The sequence below is a fragment of the Phoenix dactylifera genome, chromosome 11 (assembly GCF_051530095.1).
Source record: "Phoenix dactylifera cultivar Ajwa chromosome 11, Ajwa_hap1_PhDact_Kaust_v1.1, whole genome shotgun sequence".
Taxonomy (NCBI): Eukaryota; Viridiplantae; Streptophyta; class Magnoliopsida; order Arecales; family Arecaceae; genus Phoenix; species Phoenix dactylifera.
In genome coordinates, this window is record NC_143200.1 from 28,557,712 (window position 1) to 28,569,881 (window position 12,170).

General features: G+C 35.7%; 1 protein-coding gene across 5 annotated transcripts in view; it reads right to left on the reverse strand.

Annotated features, from left to right (window-relative positions):
• Positions 1-12,170, reverse strand: part of GEX2 (gamete expressed 2) — a 31,864-nt gene that overhangs the window by 5,422 nt on the left and 14,272 nt on the right. For all 5 annotated transcript variants that reach the window (XR_015971548.2, XM_089926279.1, XM_039127892.3 and 2 more), the window contains 5 exons: positions 10,773-10,897; positions 8,207-8,424; positions 7,016-7,243; positions 4,801-5,036; positions 3,762-4,000 (listed from right to left, as the gene is read on the reverse strand). Coding sequence is in view for 4 of the 5 variants with exons in the window: in XM_089926279.1 (XP_089782405.1) it covers positions 3,762-4,000; positions 4,801-5,036; positions 7,016-7,243; positions 8,207-8,424; positions 10,773-10,897 (1,046 nt within the window). In the remaining variant the exon portion in view is untranslated. The remainder of the gene's footprint in view (positions 1-3,761; positions 4,001-4,800; positions 5,037-7,015; positions 7,244-8,206; positions 8,425-10,772; positions 10,898-12,170) is intronic.

The following is a 12,170-nucleotide window of genomic DNA, read 5'->3' on the forward strand; positions in this document are numbered from 1 at the left end:
TCACATGATGATTCCAATGTTTTCCCCTTTTGAGAAAAAAGATGGGTCTCTCATAATCTCTTTTTCGTGAGAAAGATTAAGCATGACATTAACATGTGGAATTGAAAAAAGAAGATATTCTATGTCTTCATAAGTTAAATTCCAATCTGTAAATCAAGATAAAATAACCGATAATGACAAGCCTTTCCTATATACTTGGAATCAAAGGAAACAAGATATGGTAGATGCCTAATACATATTCTTTTCACTGAAGCATGTTCACAAGAAAATACAAGGAATAAAGTGACAACCATCTCGATCCATGCCACCTGGCATGCACCATGCTAGAGAAAAGCTCTATGTCCACGTATACTAGTGCATGCCAAGCACGAGCATGATGCATCAAGTATGATGTCAGTGCCAAGCATGGATGGCACTGGAACATGGCATTTAAAACCTCAGAATTATGTATCTACATACATAAGAAGGGCGTGTCCTTATAAGAACCTTGCAGAAAGTTTAGCATACAAGCACCATACTTACTTTTATTGGATTGAAGAGGAAATTGTAACAACCTAGGACGCCACCCACAAAGGCTAGCAAGAAGTTATAATTTGGGGTCCTTGGCCCTATTTGAGTACCCATGGTCTCCCTAATGCACAAACAATTTGGAACTAAACACAGCATGCAGGGGTCCGCACACACTCCCCTCGATCAAGTCCTAGAACCCTCATCACAGCAAGGGTCTAATCAATCACAAACACCATAACCTCCTGGTCAGTTCCAAAAAGGCCTGGGTTATATTATCCCTTAATGACAAATAGGCTGTGGATTGAGCCCACTTTAATACCATTTGTAGCAACCTAAGATCTTACCAAAAAAGCTAGCCAAGAAGTTACTACTTGGGGTCTTTAGTCTACTTAAATACCTAAGACTTCCCTAGTGCACAACTAGTGTGGGTCTAAATACACGCTCGTGCAGGTCCTCAAATATTTTCATTGTCTAAGCCTTAGCATCCTCGCTAGGAGAAGGGTCCAATCACAAACACCGCGCAACCAACTTTTGGTCAGCCCTAATGCCTATGCTTGAATATCCCATAGTCACACATTCGTGGATTAGGCCCACTTTGATACTTCACCCAAAAAGACTAGCTACAAATTATAATTTGGAGTCCTTGGCCCTATTTAAGTATCCAAGATCTCCCCAGTACACAACTAATGTAGGACCAAACACATGCCTACATAGTTCCTCACAAGGTTGCCACATCCAACTTTCTCACAATCAAGTCCCATGCCATAATATTGATTTCCATGAGCCAGAAAATCATGAATAAAAGAGAGTATAGGCCTTTTCTGGTTACTCAATTAAATAGGCCCAATATACCTCTAATCTGACCCTCTTGTTGGAATCCTTTCTTGCTTTCTTTGCCCACTTTAATCCCTCTACCGATGGCCCATTCTGCTTGTCCCAATTCATATTACCACATTCCTCATCCTCTCTCTTCCCTTTATCTCCTTCCCCATTCTTCTGTCTCTTTCTAGTAGACCCACAAAATTCGTCATCCAATGAACCAACATAAACCATAAGTGAGAGGCCTAAGGTATTCCAAACGGTAGTGGCGACCCCTTTACAACAATAAAAAGGGAAAGAAAAAAAGAAGCAAAGTGATCTAATATGCCTCCACCAAACTCTTCAACCTTGGACTCACTTTAGTTGTGTGTCCCTTTTAATCCAGCCGCAATACTCAGCAAACCAAAAAAAAAAGGCACAAGAAGGCCCTGTCCCTCCAATGTGTTCACATGTGTGCGGTGTGAGTGCGATCAAAGGATATTTTGCCTCATAATCTCATTGTTTGGAGCTTCTTTTTTTAAATAATTTGATGAACTAAGAGCTAGTTGAGAGGATGAAGAATTTCAAGATTTGTGCTAAATGTGATTTTTCAAGGACTGCCATCTTTGTTTAATTAATTTGTCAAGTTTTTTCTAGTTATTCTTGGTGGGTTTGTAATTTATTTTGGTTTTATGCTACTTTGACTTGCTATGTTTTAACCTTCCATGAGCACTGGAGACATTTTTCTCTTCTTTTATGGATTAATTTGTTGCTTTTTGGTTCTAAATAGTTAGGTTAATTAAGATGTGAAGAAACTCCTCAAAGTTTCTTGGATGGTTGTCCCTCTTGTAACTTTGTCTTATTCGATCTGCCATTGGCCTTCTCCCAAGCCATCTCGGCTTCTATGTCATCTCTTAATGCAGAGAGGCAGCTCACATGGCCCAGCTACATTGAGGGTGGGAGCTATTTGAAGCATTTGGGCTCCAATTTCTACCGCTTGTAGGCTGCAGCTCTGTTTGGATGAAGGAGAAATGGAGATGGAGAACATGATGATCTATGTTACTGCCAAAATAATAATACTAAAAAAGGGGTGGGGGGGTGGAAATCACAGTGATTGATGTGTATCGGTTATCCGAGGCATGATAGAGGGCCATGGGGAGCGTAAGCATGGTTTCCTAGCATGCCTCGTCTTTGAATTGGGAGATTGTGGAAGAATATTGAAGCCCAAAAATGAGGAAGTGAAGCCCAAAAGAACTTAGGATATGGAATGCCTTTGAAGTGTAAGTATAATGTAATACATCAACAAAAGATATCACAATACAATAATAAAAAATATCTAGCCCCTTTAAATTAAAAGTTTGATAGTATAGTAACTCAAAAATTGACAACAGTAAAAAATATACCTATGACTCAAGGTTGACTTTGACAAACTATACAAAAATAGGAACGGATGGAAGAGGGGCTGGGAAAAGTCAAAAACACAGCGATAGCTGGAACAAAAAATTATAGAGCAAGTGGGATACCTATGGTCAGAGACTCCAATAGCTAAGCATTATGCTTAGCTAAAGCAGAACTACTTTTAAGATATTACTTGAGAAGTCTTCTATTGATGTTAAAACCTATAGTTGGCGCAAATAAAAAGATCTTCAGGAGTTATAGCACCACTACCTCTGCTTCAAAAGGTTACTCTATATGTTTGAGGTTGCTAGTCAAACATGTCATTTCTAGATTCAATGACAAAGGACTCTAGGACTATGCTACATATGCATGTGATTAGGAATGATCTTGTGTCAAGCTATCCTTATGACTAGCTTTCTCGTGAGTCTTATGCTGTCTAGCATAGTCATTGGATCATCACTATACATGATGTTTCCAGAATTTTCTCTACTCCCCACTTCCACTAGGATATTTGAGCATGTTGTGCAATAAATTTGTCTTCAGGTGGAGTCAAGATATCCTTTTGTCCCATTACCTGTTTATTTCAAAAAACACTCACAACAAAAAAAATTATACCACTTCTCAATCTTGATTTCGAATGTGTTCCATGACTGTTGATTTCACATTTTTTTGGGTCTATTAATTTTTATCCACCCAATGGCTACAGTTAAAAGAGAGACCTTTGACGATGATCATGAACAAATTAGTGTCATGTGAGCACTCCCACCAATAGTGAATTGGTTGAAGGAGTGCCATACCAATATATATAATTGATAAAAGAAGCAAGGCGCAGCGGACAATAAGTTCAATTTTGGAAGACAGTTTAGATTTGGCACTACTAAAGTCAGCTTTTTCGCATACATGTAAAGTTTGCTGTTTAACACAACATGATGGTTTGAAGTTCAAATACTGCAAGAAAAATCTCACCTATATGACTATTGTTTGCAAATAACAAAAAGTGGATATCATATGCTACTGAAAATGAGAATTTGGCAACAAAATGACAGTAAACTTACTTGATAAAACAGATGCTGCATGGCATTATTGCAATTCCCCATAGTACCACAAAATCTAACTCCTTTTCCTTTAAGAACAAAATGATTAGAAATAGTCACGAATGTCTGAAGGGGCTCCCACTGGTTGCTGCTAGTAGTCTTCAGTTCGGCAGTATCAATCAGATTAACTGGAAGACTTGTTGATAGAATTCCATCATTTACTTCCAAGGAGAATGTGTACACAAAGTGGGACTTGTTGCCTGAAATCCAGATCAACATGAAATTATATGCTCTCATATTCTGAATGTCACAAACAAGCCAAGCATGTAAGTGCTCTACTATCACGTCAATAAACATAATTTTACCAGCAGCACAACAGTTATATTCTGAATTGTTGTCCCTACTCCCAAAAATTTAAGCTCTCTGAGATAAGAATAGCAAGATCTTGGAAGTTAAATATGACGGACTGAATGAAAAAAGCCACACAGAAGATAGAAAGTAGAAGTGGGGTCATGGGAACCTACAATGCTGATTAGAATGTAGTTGAAACTTGGAACAATAGCTAGGTGAAGGCTATAGTGATGGACTAGATTTTCATGCGTAAGCATAAATGCAATTGATCCTCAGTCTGGAACTTAAGATGATGTCCTCATAACAAGATTGAGGTATGTTGGATAACTAACATTTGAAGTCTTGAACTGTTGATTCATTTACCCATAATTTGCTTGTATGAAATACAGTCACATGATAATCATTAATTAACAACCAACTATGGTTACAAATCATGTTGCAAGAACATTAATCGATGAACGCAAGGAACAGCACATGAGAGTAAATCAACCATGCTGTTGTTATCCTGTAGGATTTGATAGGAACCTCAGCCAGGACATATATATTTAGGAGTTAGTGAGGTACTATTTTAAGGAATACTTTTACAAAATTTACTTATTCATCAAGCAATTAACTAAAATTTGCCAAAAAGATTTTTTAATTTCAATATTATTGGGATTTTTCTGTTGAAACTTAACAACCTTTTAATCATTTAGATTCAGAAACATACCAGGGAAATTGAAAATATCCGAGTCGGAAATTGAGAATTCAAACAAATCTCTTTGCTTGTCAAAAATCTGTAACCCATTCGTTGCTTCTTTCTTCCCCAAAAATATAAACTTTGGAGCATTTATAATTGGGGGATCATTGACAGGCTCAACAAAAACTGGCACATGAGCATCTTGTATTCCATTTTTATTCATGGCATATAAATTTATGATATCATGTCCATAGAAATTATCATTTCTGCACAAAAAATAAATAGATACTTTTCAACAAATCAACAGAAAAGGGAAGTAACGAAGCCAGAAGAAATCAACCATGCTGTAAATGCACTAGGATTAACCAGTGGCTACATTATTAAGAAAGGGACCAATTTTTATGCAGCTCATACAAAGTGTACTCCTCTGACCCTAAAGATTAATCAGGAGTAATGATGAAAAGGGTGTCCCAATGCAAAAGGAGAGAAAGAAAGTTCATTGCCAATCATACTTAGTTAGTGATGTTACTCTATACACCAAACCCTTTTGTTTCTAAGCAGAGCAATCAAAATCCTTATAAGAAACATGATTGGATCCCTATGCAATCATTTTAATCAAAATTGCTCTACTTGGTCACACAACACTTAGAGGATGGTTAAAGCCAAAGAATAGAGGAGGAAGATGAAAAGCAAACTGGAAGAGAAAAGAAGAATAGAGAATAGGAATGTAAGGGAAGATGATCCATGTAAAATTCAATCTGGTTAGAAAAATAGTGCATTATAAAAAGACAAATGCCATCTACTAGTGTTTGTTTTAAACTAAATAAATTTAACGGTCATACATCCCGTAAGCAAGTCCAAAACATGCCCAATTCCTTGGAAATGGAGCATGAACCATACCATTCCCTTGAAATGGAGCATGGATATGAAAATAATCTAACAGGTCATACCTAGATGCGACACAACGTGGTTATAACCTGAGCCTTAAGATAATATTTCAAGTTATAGTAAAAACTGAGAAGCATGTTCAACCAAAATTCACAAACATCATGTGTTTGGCACTATTGAATGGAGTGGAGAAAGGAGTGATTAGCCCGTCTCAGTGAAAATCCATGAGATTGAGGGGATAAAATCCATGACTACTCACATCTCTCTTCATTCTGGATCATGCAACTGAAAATTAAACAAGCTTACAAAGAGAATATTGTGTTGTTATCGTCCCCACTAAGCTTCAATATTAAAGGAAAGTCATTTGATTGACAATAAAAAGGTTTTTTCTTCACAGCTCGAGTATGGCAAATTCCAAAGCATAGAAGATGTAAATATATCACTAACGAACATTTCTATAAGTTTCTAGTAAAATTAACATATATTTGAGCTTTTGAAAGAACTATAAACTCTTAACTTTAACAGCTGTGAAGATCCTTTACCTTAGTCAAAGAAGAGCAATCCATCTAAAGTAGAAAATAATTCTCTGAACACAAACTCATTTGTACCTCATAAAATATGTAACAACCCAAGACCTCACCCAAAATGGCTAGCCGGAAGTTATTGTTTGGGTTCCTTGATCCTGTATAAGTACGCAGGATCTACCCAGCGAATAACCGATGTGGGACTAAACACACGCCCGCACGGATCCTCACATACTCCCCCCATTCAAGCCCTGACGTCCTCGTCAGGCTAAGGGTTCAAATCCATTCAAATCTAATCATAAACACCACGATCGGTCCGTGGTCAATCCCAATGGATCCGTGCTGCAGTGTCCCCTAGTCTACATAAGTTATGGGCCGAGTCCGCTCTGATACCATTTGTAACAACCCAGAACCTCATCCAAAATGGTTAGCCGGAAGTTATTGTTTGGGTTCCTTGATCCTGTATAAGTAACCAAGATCTACCCAGCGAATAACCGATGTGGGACTAAACACACGCCCACACGGGTCCTCACAAAATAGGTCAGTACCATGCATCCCAAGGAAAAAAACTCATAAATAGGGATATAAAATTCTATAATTGGTACCATCTAAAGTAGAAAATAATTCTCTGAACACATAAAGTCATTGGTACCTCATAAAATAGGTCAGTGTCATGCATCTGAAGAAAAAAAACTCATAAATAGGGATATAAAATTCTATAATTGGGTATTGCAATAGTCAATTGTCGAAATTAGGATTTAAACCAAAAATATAAACATCTTTCCGTTTCTATGTAGATAAGTTCAAACAAAATAAAATTCTGTGCACAATACCCAAGATACTGGATCAGTTGTAGAGCATAGTTAAGTATTTCAACATGGCCTGCTAATATTAAATCCTTCCCAGCTCTACCACCCTTACACACTGAAAGTATATTTTCCAATGGCTGGTGAAGTTGCATCGGCATTGGCGCAAGAAAGACTGTTCCAAACTGTGCTCTTATTGTAACAGAGATATTTTCCTTCATGTCTGAGTACATAATTTCAAACCCAGGAAAGCCACTGCCACAGAACAGAGTTTATGATCACCAAAAACAGGTGTAAGAAACCCATTTAGGGACTGCTGGTTGCCTGCATTTCTAGTTGCAGCTGCAACTAAAAATCTGCATTTGTATTGCAAGTGTTTACTTGGCTTGCTTGTCTGACACTGCAACTGGAGTTCCTATTTTTGATTGTTAAATGTGGAGAGGGTGTGATCACCCTGCAACTGACATGGTAAGATTATGTCCACTGAGATTATTATAATGTATTATTATAATAATATAATTATTAAGATATTTTATTATAAATATTATGGTATTATTATATATTATATTTGGTTATAATAAATATAATGTATTATAAAAACAATAATACCTTATCATAATATAATATAATAAAATATAATATGATATAGTGTAGTATAATATAGTAAAATATTATCATATAATATATAATTTAACATAATATAATAAAATATGATACCATACAATATAATATATAATGTAATTCATATTAAAATAAAATATCAATTCATAAAATTCTGATATTGATTTGTTTTAATAATTAATTATCTATATTTCTATATCTTTATATGATAATTATTATTATTATAATATATTATAATTATATAATATAGTAATATTATTATATGTTTATTGGATGGAAAGGGAGATGGTGGTAACCTTCAAGCCTGCAAGTAGAGCCCGCATCTTAGTTTGAGGACATTTTTGGCTGCATCTTTGGATGCAGCAAAAGGACCTTAGGGTGCAAACTTAGTTGCCTATATCTAGTCCAGTTGCAGCCAACCATACACATGCACGCCTGCAACTGGGTTGCAGTGTCTGAGGCCCAAATGCAGGCAAACAAACAGCCACTTAGTGGAAAAAGATACAGCGTGAATGTTAGAAAGAAAAAAAAGTGCTCAAGGCAAGTGTACATAATAATAATCCCATAGAGAACTGAACTTTTTATAAGGAGACTTACCCGAATTTCGGGCTTATGACATCTTCAGTTACATGCAACCGATCAGGTACAGAAACAAATTGAGGTGGTTTGCAAAGAACAGAAATGAAAGCTGTGCCAGTAGCCACATTATTATTTATATCAGATATTGTATAAGAAAATGAATCATTCCCATAAAAACCTTTGTAAGGAGTGTATCGAAATTGTCGTCCATACTGCAGGAGTGAGCCATGAAATGGCTTCCAATATAAGAAGATGGTAAGTTTTCCACAAATCAAAATGCTGGCATAGTCAGCAATTCCAAATCAATGCACCAATTTTAATAATTGACTATGAGAAAAGTGACACATACCTTAATGTAATCAAAAGAAGATGCAACTTAATTTGGAAGTTTGAGTAAAAGGAAGGCGTATAACATGAAGATAGGTAACTTCTATTGATAAAATCCAGGAAAGCAACACTCGAACCATAGAAGAAGAAAAAAACATGCTTGCTTGCCATGTACTTGAATAAAAAATAAAGCATATTGTAAAACATATTGCATGGATTCCAGAATTAATATCTCAACAAATTGGCTCAAACAAATTCCAGAATTAGCATCCGTACGAGGAGTTGTAAACTTGTTCTGTTGCATAGATGAGATAAATTAGCCATGTGACTAAAACCTAAGCTTTACCTGTTACAGGTGTCATAAAGTATCCACATACTGAAGGTACAACCAAATCAACAGAGTACTCTTAAGGCTTCATATTCATTTGTACAAGACAAGATTGAATCCTTATATCCACTTTAGGAATTGAACAAATGAGGCATAGGAATATAAGAGTGCTGAAGGAGAAAAAAAGATCATTATCCCAACTTAACAAAACTCCCATAAACATGAACAAAAGCGTTATCCCAACTATTTTCAGGCTGAGCATTACAGATCCTACAATATCAACTTTTCCATCTAAGGTCATGCTCGCAAAATAAGCATTTAATCCCTTCTACAGTTCTACTTCTACACATCACCTTTCTTACCTATTTAACATGCATCTATTACCCCTTCCTCAGAATCATCTCCAGCCTACAGTATACATGGCCAAGCCATCTTAAATGGTATCCACTTGCTTTCCACTTTTATACTACCCCGGACCATCCTTTGTTGTAGTCCTCGATAAATCTATCCTTTATACTTCATACATCCACATTAACAATCTCATGTATGTTAAGCCCGTCTTATGCTATAATGGTATCTTCAGTCTTCAAATTTCCAACTTAGATTATGTCTGTAACACTGGCAATTTTCATCCAAGTTATTTAGGTCCAAATCAGCAATTATTCTCCATTCATTTAAATTAAAACTGATGTCCACCATAACAAAAAAAACTATACGTTCACAGCTTCCATCTACGTAGTCTCATTCTCTTTGTATTGTCACTTACCAAACAAATTTCAACCAACCCAATTATTTAACTCTTAGATCTAACACAGGATAAGCCAAAACCATCTTAGTAATTTATTTTCAACAAAAATAATTGCTAGGCTTTCTCTAATGTATTCTAGCATAAGGTATGACAATGAACGGGTGGTTCATTCTGGCCTTTATCTTGTAAAAAGTATCAGTTAAGTTCATTTTTCTTTCTTAGCAGAATTTCTCACTTCTCCTACCTCCAACCAGATTTGCACATTTTGTGATAGAAACTCCACTAAAACGACAGAGGTGAGGAAAGCCAACTTCTAGAAAGACCAAACCCATTATCCAGAGGCTGTGACCAAAATGGACTTGAACTGAGAAATAGCTGTTTATTTCAATGGAAACAAACAAGGTTGGGTGATTAAAGGAAAACAATAATCGGTAATTCAAACATTTCCTACATGTAAATTGCTATTCATTTTATAAATATTCACAGATTTAACTAGGCTACAGCTAGCAGAGGGGCAGTGGTCTCACAGCAAGCCAATATGAGATGAGATATCATAGAGAGGCTCCCAAACCACATGAATCTAGACTCCCATTTAACTTGATCAAACTACAAAAAGGATATAATCTGAGACTCCATTTTATGAATGTTAAAAACAAATCCATGCTAGAATGACTGGCAATATGTCCAGAAAAGATATAACTAACGTCTTGCTATGCTAAACAATGAACAGTTTCAGAGCTTGAGATTCCTTTCTTGTAACAAAAGTTCAAAGCAGGGTCACGGTAATACTCCTTTCAACCTTCAAAGCTTTTAAGAAGTCTCCAGATAGAAAGACATGTTAGAATGAGATAATTTCTTACATATTCCAGATTTCTTGATGGTTAGGATCAACTATATACTAGCACAATGGTAATGATAAACACGATGAGTTGCCATCATTAAAGATATCATGCAAATTATTAGGTGAGCTTGACAAAGTAGTATAACTTGTGGAAGAATACATATCAAGTATGAGAGAATATTATGCATGAAAACCGTTCTGTTGTTTGTGTCAAGGATCTCATAAAATAATAATGGCAATTACATGGATGAAGCGAACAAGAATATACTCATAAGAAAACTAGCAGTAACATTACTTTAACTGATAGCATTGAATAGAAGGTATTGATTAAAAGTCTCACTGTTGATGATTCAATAATACTAGCTATGCCTCCAGCGACATAATCATTCAATAGGACATCAAAAGCAACTGACTCGTCCTCCCAAACAGAAATGCTATCATTGCAGACCTCAGAAAAATACTCTCCTACAAGAAATATTGTTGCAATCAGCAATCAAGAAAGAAAAACTTACCAAAAGCAGGTCAGTTAAATATAGCATACTCTCAAATTCTCTTAAATATAACTTGTGAATATAGAAAACTACAATGGGAAAAAAAAATCTCCATGAGGGTTTTCATAATAAAAAATAATAAACAAAAATTCCAGCTTCCAAAAAGCAGTTTACTGATTAAATATATCGAGGAAAGTTGCAAATCCTCAATGGAAAGTTCAAATATAATTTCTAATAATCTTAAATGATAAACATAGTTATTGAATTACATGCTATCTTATCTCCATTCCATAATCTAATTCATAATGCTGGCAATTTTGCACTTAGTAAGCTGGCAAATAAGCTTTCCAGCCTTTTAGGGAAAATACCCATACAAATCTTATTCAGAGATTGCTTTTTAAAAAATATAAATACATAATACCTACACATACATCTCAGAAGCACAGGTTAAGCTATCGATGCCTAGTAACCAAACAAAAGAAAATGCCAAGAAAACAGATACTCAGTTTGGCAAATTTTTGCCACAAAAATATGAAGAGATCATTTAAATGCTAGACATCAAAACATCCGCAATCAAATAAGAACTATCATATTATTATAAGAAAAAAAAAGGAATATATAGATAACTCCGTAGACAGAAAACAATAATAGGTTTTCATTTGATTGATTAAGAGACTTTTTTGGAGCAATCAATTAAATACTTGAATCGATTTAATTAGATTGAGAACATTTGTCACTTCAGTACAGACCCTGCCAAAGCTTACATTTCCATTCAAGCTAAGACTGTCTACATGAACCTTCAAAAAAATTTGACAACAAGAATCACCTATCCATTCAAACAGTTTGGTACGATAAATTTTGCTCAGATCAACAGCAAGGAAATCTTCTTCGTGAACCAAAAAATCTCTCATTTCAAAATATTAATAAAAAGTTCACTTTTGTCAATTTAAGAGGCATAACAGAAGAACCTATGCTTTTCAGACATTTCCAAAACAACAAATTCATGTGTATTTTTTTGGCCTAGTCATAGATGATGCATTTCTCAATTAATGAAATGCACATAATCAAAGTGTGTCTGGAAGGAGGACTCAGCAAATGTTGTTCATTGGATCCAAGCATTCTAGTCCTAGTAGGACGTCATGGAATGTCAGTATAGAGCACCATCCCAAGGGTCGGGACAGGACTGTCCCACCATCATCTCAGCATCCTAGTTGGCGCATCCCAAGACATCCCCTTCCCAAGTGTCG